The sequence below is a fragment of the Lissotriton vulgaris genome, chromosome 3_1 (assembly GCF_964263255.1).
Source record: "Lissotriton vulgaris chromosome 3_1, aLisVul1.2, whole genome shotgun sequence".
In the NCBI taxonomy this organism is placed as follows: domain Eukaryota; kingdom Metazoa; phylum Chordata; class Amphibia; order Caudata; family Salamandridae; genus Lissotriton; species Lissotriton vulgaris.
The window spans coordinates 1,560,430,295-1,560,448,639 of NC_141689.1; the positions used below are offsets into that span (position 1 = coordinate 1,560,430,295).

The following is an 18,345-nucleotide window of genomic DNA, read 5'->3' on the forward strand; positions in this document are numbered from 1 at the left end:
GCTTTTTTGGCCGTTCCGTTCTCCAGGACTTTCTGGTGTGATCTTGGTTCGCAGACCCTCCACCGGGGTTGGTACTGCTGGGGTATCTATTCTAAGGTAAAGAATCTAACACTAACCTGTTTATTTCAGATGCACAAGTTACTTACCTTCGGTAACAATATATCTGTAAAACAGTAGTTGGTGTTGGATTCCTTGCCGCCCCACCCATCCTCCCCGTTCTGCGAACCGATATCTAGGTTTAAGGTATCTCCCTTTGAGGGCCCTAGTTTTTATGGCACCAGTGTCGGTCCCTGGCATGGCTCTGCGTTCCTGGCGCAGAAGGCTATGTAGAAGAAGTGACGTCCGTGCGCGAGGACAGCATCTAAGTGCTCCGACGTCGTCCCGGCGATCACGACAGACGCTGAGCCGCAGACGACGTCTACCGACGTGCAGGGGAACTGCTACGCAAAACTTACCGATCCAGTCTGAAACCTGGGGATATTCTAAGGTAAAGAATCTAGCACTAACTACTGTTTCTTACCGATATACCGTTACCCAAGGTAAGTAACTTGTGGGTTAATGCTAACTTTGGAATGGCTTTATCAAAACATGTGTTTGGTGTCAAACGCTTTGGATTCCCAAATCGGGGGGTGGTTGAATACCACCCTTCTAGAGGGAGAAGACATGTAAACACTTAGTTTCCCGCTAAATCTTTAAAAGAACCTCAGCATGACAAAATGGATGCTGCTGCCACAGACTTGAGTCTGACCACCTGTTGCTGGACAAAACTCCGGCAGGGGAGACCTGGACAATAGGTCTCCTGTCCAGGGAGGGACCAGCACATCCCCAGACAGGCTTTAGTGTATTGGGACATGGTGGGTTGCATTCAGTGAATGATTTTCAGACACTGCCTGGGGCACACAAGGTGTCCTATGCATATCCCAGTTCAAACCGGTTGCTAGGGCACTCAGCCTCAGCACAAAACTGGAAAAAGGGGAAGGGTTGTAACCACCCTCTCCCCAGGCCCTCCCATAGGTGGGACTCTAAAGTTAGTCCAACCAATAGACTTAGTATAAGTATGGGAACCCAGTCACTGAGACTTTAGATTACCCTGGACGAAACTCTGAAACATAAATCTTGGACCTTCGACATTCCATATTGACTGGAAGAAGGAAGAAATCTCCCTTGGGGTCAAGGAGTGACTCCCCTGTTAAAACAGGCACCAAAAAAGCATCTTGCCAGTCTGCATTTTCAAGGCTCCCAACGGATCCCGAAGATTCTGCGACACAGGACACAGACTTCCAGACATCTCCGAGGCTGACACGAGTCCCCAGCAAAGCTGAGACCTGTAGCTATCACAAGAGACGTGGGACAGGAACTCCTGGACATCCTGCACAGTTGCTAGTGCATTGACTTCCCGGGCTTTCCTGAAGTTGTGCATTGGGCTACTTGTAGTCCAAGCCCTGAGCACCTTTTGCCTCGAAGTTTGTGGGCCTACACTCCACGAGTGTTTCGTGGGCCCGCTTTCAGCATTTCCGCTCAAAGCGCCTTTGCGATCCCTAGTCCTTCGACTGGTGGGTCCCCAAAAAGGACAATCCTTTGATTCTTGGGTTTTCCTGGTTGCTCCAGACGTGCCCTGACTCCCCTCCAAAGGGTGAAGTCCCTCCGACCTTGCTGGTCTGCACCGAAGCCAGTCTTGTCATCTTGCGTGGGTTGCTGTTTCCAAGGCTTGTTGGGTCCAATCCGGATACCGACACTGTAGCACTCGACATCCGACATGGGACAGCTCGACACCTCCTGGACTTCGTGGCTGAAGAGTCAAGCTTCACCTCCTTCACCTTAAAGCACTCGACATCTGCTGGCATCTTCCTGTCTCCTTCCTGGTCACTGGCTAGTGACCCAGACTCTGTCCCCTCTGCTTTCAGATTCTTCAGATCTTTGATCCACCCATGGATTTATCCGTATCTATGAAAGATACCAATACTGGAGAACCAAAGATTACAGGTAAGAAACTTTTATTCTTTTAGTGAATGCTTCTGTATTATTTTGGAATTTTGGGGGGGAAATATGCATTCTATTCTGCAATTGGACAGGTACTCCAAAAATATTTATTTCATTATGTGAGGTTTTCAGTTTGTGAAACTTAAAAATCAAATTGTGAGTTTTGTTGCACTATCTAGAACTTTGTGTGTATGGTCCTAACTACGGTGCTGTGGTACACAGTGCCTGCCAGTTTCATATTTCTATCACTAAAGTGTTGATTTGAGCTGCACATTAAAAGGCTTTTTTTTCCCTGTTTTTAGTTATAGTAGAAAAGCAAACTTCAGAGCCTTCAAGTGTAATTCTCACTTGTGGAGGTGGAAGTGGCATTGTGCAGAGTACAGCTGTGCTCATTATGAAACAAGAAAAGGCCAATTTGGAGAGAGAGTTGATTCAACAGAAAAAGAAATACGAACGTCTTTTAAGGTAAAGCAATCTGTAAGGCTGAAATGCATGATTACACTGTTTTAGTGAGATTCCTTCAAGGGCCACTACTATGAATACAGCTTTCATGCAATGTGCACATTTTTATATTTAAAGTGTTATTGCGCATCACCAAGTTTCAACAGAGGTCCTTAAACACTCTTGATCATGAGCATAGAGACCAGAAGTATTGTGGCTATGGAGTCCCCCGCTGACCCCATTTTGTTCTCAAGTGGGAATAGGGGCTATTTGCCACCTTGTATATTTTTATCTGAAAGAAACACGTAGTGATAGATTCCTTACCTTAGAATTACTCCCAGGCGTCAAACTGGATCCCAAACGTTTTTTGTGAGCAGTACCCATGCGTGTCGGTAGGGGTCATCGTGCGGCTCCGCATGCGTTGTTGCAGCCAGGATAACGTCGCTGGAGCTACTTAGACGCGCCCATGCCTGCTTACGTCAGTTCTGTTCTTTCTTTTTCCGCGCCAGTAAGCTCAGATCCGGGAAGAGCAAGTAACCCCTGTCACTTTTTCCCTGAGTTTTTTTTTAGGCTTTTTGTCTCAATTCTTTGCAGTCGATAGACTCCTGCTGCCATATGGATGCCCAGCTTTAAGAACTGTGGGGACTGTCACTGCATGATGTTGGTGATGGACCCATACCGGTGATGGACCCATACCGCGTCTCTCTCTACTGCCTGAGGCCCGACCACGACTCCAAGTCGTACCCCGCAGGGCCATGGCGCCAAAGACTTTGTGGGAGCGGTCCTGAAAGTTGCTGGAAGTCCGGCAGTCGGCTCCGTGCTGCTCCAGGTCCCGGTCCCGTGGGAGGTCGAGGGACCAGTCGCTGAGCCGTCACCATCGTTCCCCTGGATCGAAATCTTCGCACTGGGGGTCAGGTAAGTCAAAGCATTCCAAGAAGTAGTTGAAGAATCTATGTCGCTCTTCGACTTCCCCTCACCCATCGCGGCTGAGGGAGCGGGGGGTGCCGCGGCTCCGGCGGAGCTTGTGACGTTGCCGCCGGCCTACCTGCCCTTTCCGGGTCCGTCGGCAACGTCTGCTCAGGTGCAACCTGCTCAGGTGCAAGAGTTTTTTGCTGCCATGGCCAGACTCTTTGGGCCTCCTGGCGCCGCCGGTGCGCCTATGGGCCCTGCAGGCCGGACTGGGGGGTCCTCCCCTTCTGTCGCCGGCGGCTTAAGCTCCATCGCTGCAGGCCCCTCCAGGATCCAGGCTCCAATCCCAGGCGACACCGGTTGACCTCATAACACCACCACCGATGTCGACCCCTCCGGCACCACCTCAGACGTTGTTTGATTCCACAGTCGACGTCAGCCCCAGTTTCAGCCCTGAACCGGACACCGCGTCGATCGCTGATTCAGACGGCGATGGGGCCTTTTTACCCCTATGTCCGTCCTCCTTATTTTCAGCCTGTTTCGCAGACTTTGGAGGACTGGGAGTGTCCTGAAGACCCTCTCACACAAGAGTGTGGTTATGATCCGGACTGGACTGAGGATTTGGGCTATGCCAGTGGTATTGAAAACTCACCTGACCTTGGCATGCTGTCTGCTCCTACCGTGGCTACGGAGGAGGGAGTTAGTTGCGCAGTGCTGTTGCGTAGGGCGGCCGAGGCCCTCAACCTCGAACACCCTACAGGGGCCGTCAGGACTAAACTCCTGACAGAAGTGCTTCAGCCAGCGGCAACCTCTTCGGAGCCTTTGCTGCCTCTTAATGACTCACTTTCTGAAGTTCTTTTGGGCTCTTGGTCCAGGCCCAACACAGGGACTTCTGTGGACAGGAACGTGGCCCGACGCCATCGCCCGGTTCTGGGCGACCCCTTCTTTCTCTCCCAACACCCCACTCCAGAGAGCTTGGTTGGCCAAGCCTTTGCTTCTCAGATCGCATTCCCTACTGCACCTCCGGATAGGGAATCGAAGAAGCTGGAGCAGCTTGGCAAGAAGCTGTTTTCATCTGCCAGCTTAAGGCTGCTGTCGGTGAAAACTGCATGCCTCTTGGGTCGTTATTCCCACTCTGTGGGATACGGTTGCACAGGTGCTACCCAACTGTCCGGAGGAGGCACTGACCGGATTCTCCCAAGCTATAGCAGCTGGGAGAGACGCAGCAAAGTTCACCATTCGTTGTTGGCTTGATACCGCTGACTCGCTGGGCAGGGCGATTTCCACGATGGTGGTGCTTCGGTGCCACGCCTGGCTGAGAACTGGCTTCTCGGGGGATGTCCAGAACACTCTGATGGGCATGCCCTTTGATGGCATTCGCCTCTTTGGAAGTAAAGCTGATAGTGCATTGAAGCGCATCTGAAAGAAACAGGATAGTATTAGATTCCTTACCTTAGAATATCCCCAGGCGTTGGACTGGATCCGGAAACTTTTGCGTAGCAGTACCCATGCGCGTCGGTAGGCGTCGTCTGCGGGTCCGTCATTGGTTCCGGAATGACGTCGCCGGAGTACTTAGACGCCGCCCTCCCGCGCTGACGTCAGTTCTTTTTTCCCCACCAGCAAGCGCTGATCCGGAAAAAGTGGTACCCTTAGTCAATTTTTGACTAAGCTTTTTCGATCATTTTTTTATCTTTCTTCGAAGTCGAACGACTGCGACGGTGCAGGTAGGGATGCCCAGGTTCAAACCCTGCGTCGACTGCAGCCGACTGATGTCGGTTACCGAACCCCATCGCCAGTGTCTACATTGCCTGGGGCACGACCACGATGACAAGTCGTGCCCCGACTGCCGGGCCTTGACGTCGAAGGCTAGGCGGGAGCGGTCCCGCAAGCGCCTCGAGCTCCGGCATTCGGCCCCGTGCCGTTCGAGGTCCCGGGTCAGAAGGAGGTCGAGGGACCGGTCGCAGTGCCGGAGTCATCACAGCTCTGAGAGTTGTCACCACTCCTTGGGCTCCAAGTCCTCAGGCAAGAGGTACAAAAAGTCAAAGAAGCGACACCGCTCTTCTGACTCCGCACGACGCGGCCGGGGGTTCGGGCGACACCGCCCACGTGGCGCCGCAGGTGTCGCGGCTGTGAGAAGTTGGCCTGATATGCAGTGCTCACTATTCTAGTGATCACTATGTATCATTCCAAACGACCCTTATTAATGATTAGTTGTAAGTCAACCTTATAGACCAGCTATCCTAGTAGCATGGACAAGAGCAGTCTATAGGCTAAACTCTAGAGGGGTGTTAAGCCAGCTGTTATACCATCACATATACTCCTTGAACACCAAGTGAAAGGACACCACACAAGTTGTTATGAAAATAAACAGATATTTATTTATAACACAACAACCCTGGACTCTTTATGAGGACAGGGTGCTAAGCACAATACAAAACTATTAAAGAAATACTGAAAGTCGCACAATTTACACAAATGCCTGAGGGGCACGAAAAACCATATACTATGGAAGTGGAATGTGAATTACTAGCAGGTAAGTAACTATTCTCAGAGACTTTAGAATCGCTAGGCCTAAAATGCTGAACCCTAAGATTAGAAGCAGGAGGCCTAGGGGCGCTGTGTGCAGAGTGGAAACTCTCACGCGTAATGCGGGACAAAGTCTATGGAGGCTAGTAAATGCAAAGTTAGTGTTCGCGGGCGAACCCGACTAGGTAGGTCAAAAACGAAAGTGGATCTAGACACTTAGAGAGTGGTTCTACGCTGGAGCACCGTGGTACTCGGTTTACCTAGCCCAGGGGCTGCGGCTGCATAGGGTTCAAGTGTCGTCGGGAATCCTCGTTGACGAACCAGGAGCCTGAAGTTGGAGTTGCTGGCAGGCGACCAGTGAAGATGTTCCGGAGTGATCCAAGCCTGGATCGAAGAAGGAGACGACCTGAAAGCAGAGGGGACTCAGTTCTTAATCACTAGCCAGTGATCAGATGGGCACCAGGATGGCACCGGATGAAGTCACCTCGACCAGGTGAGTGGGCGACGCTGGGCTCTGCAGTCTCTCGGTCCAGGAGGCGTTGTCGGCGACCAGGATGGAGGTGCGAGCTGTCCCACGGAGGTATCTGCTGTCGGCGATGCTGGACCCAGGATTAGGGCAACAACTCTTGGCAAATGCAAGCCCACGCGGTGGGCTCAAGATGGCGTCTGGAGTGGACCAGGAGGGTACGGGGTGCTCCTCTGTTGGAAGGGAGCAAGGGCCAGTCTGGAGCAACAAGACCAACGATGGAAGTGTTGTGGTTCGTCGTCAGGAGGGCCACAAGCCAGCAGGCAAGTAGCCGGACAACGCGGTGAGCAGCAAAAAGCAGAAGGGCCCCATGCAGATCTCGTGGATGCTGGGGGGCTGGACTTCGATGCTGGAGCTGCACAGGGTTAGGGCTTCTCAAACCCCAAAGCACTCACTCGAGGATCCCTCGGCGGTCGTGCTGGATAAGCGTCGTGCAGTTCTGAAGATGGCCGGTCCCTCGAGGTCTCGTCACACCCACGAATCTCAGCGTGACTGATGATGCAGGTAGAGGTCAGAGGTGCCAGGGAATCCGGGTCTCGTCGTGCTGGTCGGTCTGGTTCCGGAGGAAGGACGTGCAGCAAACCGCAAGTTACTTAGTTGGTGCCTGCTGATGCAGGGTGACTACTCCTTAGTCACAAGGGAGGAATCTTGAGAAGAAGTCGAGAGTTCCGTTCGTAGAAAGTAGTTTCAGGATTCAAAGATGATCTAATTTGGAAGGGTCCCCGCTCCTACCTTTATTCTAAAGAAAGGGGCTGGCACGCGACTAGGTCCTGCCCATGGGTGGGACCAGGAAGGTGGGTGGTTACACCCCTCTCCCCTGTCCGGACTTTCACCAGCTCAGGGGCTGATGTGCCCATGGAACTGGTTCAAGCCGGCATATGCACAGTGAGCACCGGGGTGCCACTTGCAGTCACCTTCCTATTCAGCCCTGCCTACCTAGGATACACAAAACCTTGTCTGGGATGGTGCTAGCACCGCCGCTGACAGGAAACCCTTTGTCCAAGCTCTCCTCGCTGGAAGGACTCCCAGCAGCAGGAGGTCAGACTTGTGTCTGTGGTGGCAGCATCCATTTTGTGATGCTGAGGCTCGAGTTACCTTTAACCGGGGTTCACAGTTACATACATGTCGTGTCCCTCTAGAAGGGTGGAATGCTAACCCCGTCGCCAGAATTGGCGAGGGGTTAGTATTCCAATTCGTATGACACCTTACTCGACATGTTTTGATAAAGCGATACCAAAGATAGCATATAACCGCGAGGATTATAATGCACTTAAAAGTATATGGTATGCGTTATCATGGAACAGCTATTAGGACTTGGTTCCGCAAGCTGCAAACGGGCTCAGCTCATGCCAGAGCACCCTCTCACACCATTCCAAGCACTCTGCCTTCAGGATTGTCAAGGCCTGCCATAGGAGTGACTGCTAGGAATACATGTGTCCATTTTAGGGTTAGATATAGGTATACTATATCTAAAGCAAAGGGTGATTACACCACCTTGCCCCAGCTGTCGTGCAGCAAGTTGTGTCAGATTTAGATGGCCAGCCAGGGGTGGCATAATACATGCTGCAGCCCCTGGTAGGCCCTGGGTACACCTATGCCCTGGATACAGGGACTGATAAGGTGGCCCAGTACCAATTGGTAAATGCACCTAATATACACGTGTCAATTTAGGGAGAGAACAGCTAGGCTGTGGGTCTGATTAGCAGGCCCACAGCCAGGGAAGTCGTAAACCAGTGAAGCAAAAAGCAAAAATCTGGGGTGATCATAGGATTGCAGACCCTACTCTCCTACAACCCTAACCTTGGGTATGGAGCAGGAGGCCCACGGGACGCGTGTGCACTCACACGCGAGATGCGGAACAAAGTCAATGGGCACAACAAGTTACGAAAAAGGTGAGTAAAGGCAGTTCCGACTGGTTGAGACTAAAACTACAGGATACCTGGACACTAGGAGAGTCAATCTACCCTTGAGCACAAAAATGCTCTCGTTACCTCACCCAGGGGCTGCGGGTGCATAGGTGTGCAAGTGTCGGGTTTCCGTGTCGAAGTCTATGGAGCCTTGGCGAAAGATGCTGCAGGCAACCAGGAGGAAGATGTCCGGAGCGATCCAAGGGTGGATCGAGGAAGATGGAGACCTGAAAGCAGAGGGGACAATGTTCAAAGTCACTAGCCAGTGACCGGAGTGGATCCAGGAAGGAACCAGATGCTGTTGTCGCGATCAGGTGAAGAGTGGACGCTTGACTCTGCAGCCATGTGGACCAGGAGGTGTCTTTGACGACCAGGATGGAGACACGAGCTGTCCTACGCAGGCTCTCGCTGTCGGCGGTGTCTGATCCGGATTCAGAGTCAACAGGCCTTGGCAAAGGCAACCCACGCAGTTAGTGAAGATGGCGTCTGGTGCTGACCAGGAGGGTCCGGTGTGCTTCTTCTTTGCAGGAAAGCAAGGGCCAGTCTGGAGCAACCAGACCAGCAGTGTGGATTTCAAGGATCTCCATCTAGGAGGCCACTAGCCAGCCGGCAAGTGACCACACAACGCGTCGAGCAGCAATCAAGAAAAAGGGCCCCACGCAGATCTCGTGGATGCTGGAGGGCTGGTCTTCTGTGCAGGAGCTGCTCGGGGCTGGGGCTTCTCAATCCCCAAAGCACTTACTCGAGGATGCCTTTGAAGTCGTGCTGGAAGCGAAGTGCAGTTTCTCCAAGATGGCCGGTCCCACGTGTCTCGTCGGACCCACGGATCTCAGCTGTGCTGCAGATGTAGGTAGAGGTCGGAGAGGTCTGGTAGTCCGGGTCTTGTCGGGCTCTGAAGTCTGGTTCCACCAGGAAGGACGACAAAACGAACCGCTAGGACGCTTGATGGTGCCTGCTTGTGCAGGGTGGTCACTCCTTGGCCACAAGCGAGATTTTCTTCAGTCTTCTGTGGAGCAGAACGTCGAAGTCCAGAGTTTCTTCTTTGTAGTTTCAATTCAGGATAATCTAATTAGGAATGGGTCGAGCTCTTACCTCAATGGAACAGTTAGTGAAGGAGAGGAAGAGGATCAGGAGTTGTCAGGGGATGAGGCAGACAAGGGTCAGGTAGAAGTCAAACTCACCAGGACCAACTTAGGCAGGCATGAAAATGGACTTAGGGGACCCCCAGGCCCACTTTCAGGCAGGCTTAACATTGGGAGTGGACGAGTTAGGTCTCATTCCAGAGGATCTAACAGTTCCATTCATACCAATGGCACTCAGGCCTCTTCTCAGGGAGGGATGACATCCCCTCAGAGAAGAGAGCATGAAGCTAAGATGAGGGAAGTCAATCTGAGGATTGAGAGGGAAGAACTTGCCCTTGCCAAAGAGAGACTTGCCTTTGCTAGAGAGCAGAAATTGAGTGGTGCAGACCCCACTGGTGGCAGCATTATCCCTAGAGATAAGTACAGGAGTTTAGACACTAGACACCTGAGTAAGATAGTGCCCCCCTTTAAACAAGGGTATGACATCCACAAATGGATGACTGCTTTGGAGAGGGCCTGCACTGTCCAGTGTCCCCCCCCCCCGAGTCAGTGGGCAGCTATCTTGTTGCTCTCCTTTGAAGGCAAAGGTAGAGATAAGCTCCTCACTACTAGAGCTGAGGATGCTAACAATTACCAAGTCCTGAAGAATACACTGATTGATGGGTTTGGCTTAACAACTGAACAGTACAGGTTGCTGTTCAGGGACACCCAGAAAATTCAGTCTCCGGATTGGGCTGACTTTGTCGATTGTGCCACTAAGGCTTTGGAAGGCAGTTGCTGGGTAGCAAGGTTACTGATTACACAGGGTTGTATAATCTTATAATGAGAGAACAGATTTTAAATAACTGTCAGAACCAGTTGTTGCATCAGCACCTTGTTGACTCGGATCTGACCTCTCCCCAAGAATTGGGAAAGAAAACAGACAGATGGGTCAGAACAAGGGTCAAGCAGAACCAGACTCAGAACCTGGGTGGTCAGAAATAAAGCAGACCAAAAGGGTAGTAACAAGAGTGAACAAAATGACCAGAAGTCTTCAACAGGTCCCCAACAAACCAAAGAGGGTGGGGGTCAGGCTTCACACCAGAAAAAGAAGACTCAAGAAGGCCAGTCAAAATGGTGGTGCCAATACTATAAAAGTAAGACTCACTGGTTTAGTGAGTGCACCAAGAAAGGAGGGCAAACTCCTACCACTACAGCCCCTAAGGGAACTGAGGGGTATGACAACCTAGTTGGCACACTCACTCAGGCTGTCCTTGTCTGTACACAGGCATATACAGGCAGACACCTTTAATTAATGGAAAAGGGGCTCAGGCCTACAGGGACACTTGTGCCAGTGTCACAATGGTGACACCTAACTTTGTGGACCCTGGACAGATCATGCCAGGTACAGATTTCCTGTTGACCAATGCCAGCAATGTCACTACCAATCATAGTATGGCAGTTGTTGATTTCTCCTGGGGAGGGGTAAGTGGCCCAAAGAAAGTTGTGGTTAGTTCAGACCTCCCAGTAGAATGTTTGTTGGGCAATGATTTGGAAACATCACTATGGTCAGAAGTGGAGCAGAGGACTCACATGGAAATGTTAGGCGGGCCAGCACATGTCCTTGCTGTGACTAGGTCACAGGCCAAAAGATGCCCCACTGAACAGGTGCTGGATCCTGGAACAATGGACCAGACACCTCCCAAGAAAAGGAGCAGTAGGGTTAAGGCATTGCCTTCCCCCTTGCCCCAGGTTGTGGATCAAGTCTCAGAGGAGGCTGACCTTAAAGACCCTAGGGTAACTGAGCCTAAAGAACTTGAACCTGATCAGGGTGAGTTTCTGGGCTCAGGGGGACCCTCCAGGGAAGACCTGGGGAAGGCACAGTTAGACTGCCCCTCACTTGAACCCCTCAGACAGCAGGCTGCTGCTGAGGCTGCAGGGAACGCCACAGGTACCCACAAGTCATACTGGGATGATGGACTCCTGTAATCTGAGTCAAGAGACCCCAAGCCTGGTGCAACCAGGAGGCTGGTCATCCCTTTGTCTCAGAGAGGTTTCCTTCTTACCGTGGCCCACGAGATTCCCCTTGCAGGACACCTAGGCCAGAATAAGACTTGGGACAGACTTGTCCCACACTTTCACTGGCCTCACATGAATGAAGATACCAAGGAGTTTTGTCGCTCCTGTGTCACTTGCCAAGCCACTGTAAATCAGGTGGCACAACAAAGGCCCCCCTTATACCACTACCTGTGGTGGGGGTACCCTTTGAGAGAGTGGGGATTGACATTGTTGTCCAATGGAACCCCAGACAGCATCAGGGCATACGTTTATACTGGTGGTGGTGGACCATGCCACCAGGTATCCTGAAGCTATTCCCCTAAGGACCACTACAGCACCTTTTGTGGCAAGAGCCCTAGTTGGAGTGGTCTCCAGAGTGGGCTTCCCTAAGGAGGTTGTCTCTGACAGAGGTGCAAAGTTCATGTCTGGATATCTGACTGCAATGTGGAAGGAATGTGATGTCAACTATAAGTTCACCACGCCCTATCACCCACAGTGCAATGGGCTTGTTGAGAGATTCAACAGGACCCTCAAAGGGATGATTCATGGACTACCTGAAAAGCTCAGGCGGAGATGGGATATCCTGATGTTTGCTTACAGAGAGGTCCCACAGAAGGGGGTTGGCTACAGCCCTTTTGAACTTCTGTTTGGGCATCCTGTAAGAGGACCCCTTTGTTTGGTGAAGGAAGGATGGGAGAGACCTCTCAAAAAGCCTGCAGCCAACATTGTGGACTATGTACTTGGTCTCCGCTCCAGGATGGCTGAGTATATGGAGGAGGCATCTAAAAACCTTGAGGCCAGCCAAGAATTACAAAAAGCTTGGCAGGACCAAAAGGCTGTCCTGACTGTTTACCAGCCTGGACAGAAGGTGTGGGTGCTGGAGCCAGTGGCCCCAGCAGCAGCACTCAAAGACAAATGGTCTGGGCCCCACACAATCATTGAGCAAAAGGGAGAGGTCACCTACCTGGTGGACCTTGGAACTCCCAGGAGCCCCCTCAGGGTGCACCATGTGAACAGACTCAAAGCATATGTCGACAGGAAGGACATGAGCTTGCTCATGGCCACATATGAGGGACAGGAGGAGGAGAGTGACCCTCTCCCAGACCTGCTCACTCAGAACCCTGATGATGAACCCTGATGATGGGTCGGTAGATGATGTTGTCTTTTGTGGCAGCCTCTCTGAGCATCAACAAAAGGATTGCAAACAAGTTCTTCAATCCTTTAGACATATGTTCTATCTGACACCCAGTCAAACCAATTGGTGTACCCATGAGGTTGACACTGGGGACAGTCTGCCAGTTAAGAGTAAAATCTACAGACAGCCTGATCATGTCAGAGACTGCATCAAGACAGAAGTGCAGAAAATGTTGGAGCTGGGAGTCATTGAGCCCTCAGATAGCCCTTGGGCTAGTCCAGTAGTTCTAGTGCCAAAGCCTCACACCCAGAGTGGTAAGAAAGAGATGAGGTTTTGCGTAGACTACAGAGGCCTCAATGCAGTCACTAAGACTGATGCCCACCCAATACCAAGAGCAGATGAACTTATAGACAGATTGGCTTCTGCCAACTACTTAAGAATATTTGACCTGACAGCTGGGTATTGGCAAATCAGATTAGCTGAGGAGGCCAAGCCCAAAACAGCATTTTCTACCCCTGGTGGGCATTATCAGTTTGTGGTAATGCCCTTTGGTTTGAAAAATGCACCTGCCACCTTCCGAAGGCTGGTGAATCAAGTTCTCACTGGGTTGGATGACTTCTGTGCAGCATATCTTGATGATATAGCTGTCTTTAGCTCCACCTGGGAGGATCACCTGGTCCACCTGAGGAACGTGTTAGAGGCACTGCAGAAGGCAGGTCTCACTATCAAGGCCACTAAGTGCCAGATAGGGCAGACGCAGGTTGTATACCTGGGCCACCTTGTAGGTGGAGGCCAGGTTCAGCCATTGGAGAGCAAGATACAGGCCATCAAGGACTGGGCTCCTCCAACCACCCAGACTCAGGTTCAAGCTTTCTTGGGCCTGACTGGATATTACAGGAAATTTGTCAGAAATTATGGATCTATTGTGACTCCACTTAATGACCTGACAAGTAAAAAGATGCCAAAGAAAGTTCAGTGGACAGCAAGCTGTCAAAAAGCATTCGATGACCTAAAGCAGGCCATGTGCACAGCACCTATCCTAAAGAGTCCAGACTACTCCAAAACATTCATTGTCCAAACAGATGCTTCTGAGTTGGGTGTGGGAGCTGTTCTATGTCAGCTGAATTTTGATGGTCATGACCAGCCCATTGCACTCATTTCAAGATTCAGACCGACCATAAGCCCCTTTTGTGACTAAATCAGATGAAGGGTGAAAACCCAAACTACTTAGGTGGTCCATTTATCTACAGGTGATGGATTTTACAGTGGAGCATAGACCTGGCACTGATCATGGCAATGCAGATGGGCTCTCCAGATATTTCCACTTAGAGCATGAAGACTCACCTGGTCAAGGTTAGCTTATTGTCCCAAAGTTGGGGGGGGGGGGTCATGTAGAAGAGTAGGGTCTGCAATCCTATGATCACCCCAGATTTTTGCTTTTTGCTTCACTGGTTTACGACTTTCCCTGGCTGTGGACCTGCTAATCAGACCCACAGCCTAGCTGTTCTCTCTCTAAATTGACACACATGTACCTTAGGTGCATTTGCCAATTGGTACTGGGCCACCTTATCAGTCCCTGTACAGTATACCTTAGGTATCCAGGGCATAGGTGTACCCAGGGCCTACCAGGGGCTGCAGCATGTATTATGCCACCCCTGGCTGGCCATCCAAATCTGACACAACTGGCTGCACGACAGCTGGTGCAAGGTGGTGTAAACACCCTTTGCTTTAGATATAGTATACCTATATCTAACCCTAAAATGGACACAAAGATTCCTATCAGTCACTCCTATGGCAGGCCTTATCAATCCTGAAGGCAGAGTGCTTGGAATCATGTATGATGGTGCTCTGGCATGAGCTGAGCCCGTTTGCAGCTTGTGGAACCAAGTCCTAATAGCTGTTCCATGATAACGCGTACCATATACTCTTAAGTGCATTATAATCCTCGCGGTTATTTGCCAACTTTGGTATTGCTTTATCAAAACATGTCGAGTAAGGTTTCATACTAATTGGAATACTAACCCCTCGCCAATTCTGGCGACGGGGTTAGCATTCCACCCTTCTAGAGGGACACAACATGTATGTAACTGAGAACCCCGGTTAAAGCTAACTCGAGCCTCAGCATCACAAAATGGATGCTGCCACCACAGACACAAGTCTGACCTCCTGCTGCTGGGAGTCCTTCCAGCGAGGAGAGCTTGGACAAAGGGTTTCCTGTCAGGGGCGGTGCTAGCACCATCCCAGACAGGGTTTTGTGTATCCCAGGTAGGCAGGGCTGAGAGGAAGGTGACTGCAAGTTGCACCCCGGTGCTCACTGTGCATATGCCGGCTTAAACCAGTTCCAGGGGCACACCAGCCCCTGAGCTGGGGAAAGTCCGGACAAGGGAGAGGGGTATAACCACCCCCCTCCTGGTCCCACCCATGGGCAGGACCTAGTCGTGTGCCAGCCCCTTTTTTTAGAATAAAGGTAGGAGCGGGCCCTCTTCCCAAATTAGATAATTCTGAATCTTGACTACTTTCCACAAAAGGAACTCTTGATACTTTCTGAAGACTCTCCCTTGTGGCTAAGGAGTAGCCACCCTGCACCCGCAGGCACCACCTTAGCATCGCGGTTTGCTGTAAGTCCATCCTCGGGATCAAGACTGCCCAGCTCGACGAGACCCGGATTTCCTGGCATCTCTGACCTCTACCTGCATCATCAGCCCAGCTGAGATTCGTGGGTGTAACGAGACCTGAAGGGACCGGCCATCTTCAAAACTGCGCGACGCTTATCCAGCACGACCGCCGAGGGATCCTCGAGTGAGTGCTTTGGGATTTGAGAAGCCCTTACCCTGAGCAGCTCCAGCACCGAAGTCCAGCCCCCCAGCATCCCCGAGATCTGCGTGGGGCCCTTCTGCTCTTTGCTGCTCACCGCGTTGTCCCGTCACTTGCCTGCTGGCTTGTGGCCCTCTTGACGACGTACCACGACGATTGCATCGCTGGTCTGGTTGCTCCAGACTGGCCCTTGCTCCCTTCCAACAGAGGAGCACCCCGGACCCTCCTGGCCCACTCCAGACGCCATCTTGCCTCCACCGCGTGGGCTTGACTTTGCCAAGGTTTGTTGCCCCAATCCTGGGTCCAGCATCGCCGACAGCAGATACCTTCATGGGACAGCTCGCACCTCCAGCCTGGTCGCCGACAACGCTTCCTAGCCCATGTGACTGCAGAGTCCAGCGTCGCCCACTCACCTGGTCGAGGTGACTTCAGCCGGTGCCATCCTGGTGCCCCCACAATCACTGGCTAGTGATTAAGAACTGAGTCCCCTCTGCTTTCAGGTCATCTCCATCACCGATCCAGGCTTGGATCACATCGAACTTCTTCACTGGTCGCCTGCCAGCAACTTCTTCTTTCAGGCTCCATAGACTACAACATGGATTCCCGACGTCTTTTGAACCCTATGCAGCCTCGGCCCCTGGGCTAGGTAACCTGAGCATTTCGGTGCTCCAACGTAGGTTCACTATCTAAGTGTCCAGATCCTTTTTCGTTTTCAGTCTATCTAGTCGGATTCGTCCGATAACACTAACTTTACGAATACTAGTATCCATAGACTTTGTCCCGCATCCCGCGTGAGAGTGCACACTCTGCACCCGATCTCCCTAGGCCTCCTGCTCCTAACCTTAGGGTTCAGTAGTGTAGTCCTAGCGATCCTGAAGCCTCTGGATCTTGTTACTTACCTGCGAGTATTTCGCATCCCACTTTTAGAGTATATGGTTTTTCGTGCCCCTCGGGCATTTGTGTAAATTGTGCAACTTAAAGTATTTTCTTAAGAGTTTTGTTGTGTGCTTATCTCCCTGACTCATAAAGAGATTAGGGTAGACGTGTTATAAATAAATATCCTTTTATTTTCATAACAACTTGTGTGGTGTCCTTTCACTTGGTGTTCAAGGGGTATATGTGATGGTATAACAGCTGGCTTAACACGCCCTCTAGAGTTTAGCCTAAAGACTGCTCTTGTCCATGCTACTAGGATAGCTGGTCTATAAGGTTGACTTACAACCAATCATCAATAAGGGTCGTTTGGTATGATACACAGTGATCACTAGAATAGTGAGCACTATATATCAGGCCAACTTCTCACATCGTTACCGAAGGTAAGTAACTGGTTCATCATGGCTCTGCGTTCTTGGCGCAGAAAGCTATGTACACACATGACGTCAGCGCACGAGGGCGGCGTCTAAGTACTCCGTCATCCCGGCGATCGCGACGATGGACTTGGAGCCGCAGACAACGCCTAGCGACGCGCAGGGGTACTGCTGACGAAAACGTTCGGATCCAATCTGACACCTGGGGTTATTCTAAGGTTAGGAATCTAACACTAACTACTGTTTCTTGCAGATATATTGTTACCGAAGGTAAGTAACTTGTGCATTTGGTCAATTCTGTGAATACTTGACAATGATGTAGTTCTAGTTTGAATCACTAAATTTACCAAGTATTTTTTTTCCAAACTAAGAATTGAGACTCAGCTAAAGATGGAAAACCAGAAGTTAAAGGAAGCAGCAAGAAATGATTTGATATCTGAAGCATCACAGGACCCTCTTCCAACACCTGCTGGAAAACCTGAAGCTCCTGTTGAAAATAACGATCATGTTCCTTCTAAATGTCATGAATCCACAACACAGGAAACAATTATTTTGGATTCCCCAAAAAGTAGTATTTTTGATCCCAGATCAAAAGCATTATCGTTGCCTCGACCGACACAGTTCTTTGACAACTCAAGTTTTGGAACAATTTCGGGTATGTATCATTTGTTATAGCATAGTAGAACGAAGTTAAATGACTGAGTTGTTTATTTGTATATTTCTCCATGAGAGGATATCAATTGATGATCATAAACACTGATCTTGTACAAAAAAAGCATTTATAACAACCTCTTTACAGATTACTTTAACAGAACGTTGGTTTTCCTTTATAAACAAGCCAATTTAAAATATATGTTATTAGTGTTAAACTAAGGGACTGAATCTACTTTACTGTAGTGAGTATTTTAAAGATAAGCGAATTAAAGTAATTAAATAGACCATTATCGAGAGCAGTTTCATGGTGACAAAAATAGAACACTACACTGTCCCTGCAATGTTATATGTGCTGGTTCTCTCTCTTGGCATTCTCTCGACAAAAAAAGGCATCATATATTTTTCACTGAAAAGAACACAGGCTAAAATATCGTTATTGTTGGGTTAATTTGTCAACTTTTTGAAATGTAAAAAATACACAGAAATTTACCAGTTATAGTTAGCAGAGCTTACTATAACTTGCACCCCTGCTGTGCACTGCTTATTAACTTGCATATTACGTCGCTCATTACAGGTTGACATCATTGATGACATCACTTATGACTTCAACCAATTAGTGTGCTAGTGTGTTTACATAGTGGCAGGTAACTACCATATTACTTTTCTACCGAAATTTGTACAGCCTAGGTCGAGCTGATGGATGTGTTTTCAAAACATATGTGCTCCTAATGCATCATAAGTGTGTGGAGTTATTGAACACATTTGAAACGTTTGCACCCAAGACTGTGTGCATGTATCTGAAAGAGAGACGTTACTGATAGATTCCTTACCTTCGAATACCCCCAGGCGTCAGACTGGATTCGGAATTTTTTTGCGTAGCAGTACCCATGCGCGTCAGTAGGCATCGTCCGCTGCTCCACGTACGTCGTTGGCGTTGTGGGCGCCGTGATGACGTCGTCTGAGTATATAGACGCCGCCTCCGCGTGCTGACGTCAGTTCTTCTTTTTTCCGCACCAGCAAGCGCAGA

General features: G+C 50.3%; 1 protein-coding gene across 1 annotated transcript in view; it reads left to right on the plus strand.

The window, feature by feature from the left end:
* The window catches only part of CENPE (centromere protein E), a 1,817,274-nt gene that overhangs the window by 1,766,679 nt on the left and 32,250 nt on the right, over nucleotides 1–18,345 (plus strand). The window contains exons 58-59 of the mRNA XM_086962044.1: nucleotides 2,283–2,445; nucleotides 17,036–17,319. Coding sequence (XP_086818170.1) covers nucleotides 2,283–2,445; nucleotides 17,036–17,319 — 447 coding nt within the window. The remainder of the gene's footprint in view (nucleotides 1–2,282; nucleotides 2,446–17,035; nucleotides 17,320–18,345) is intronic.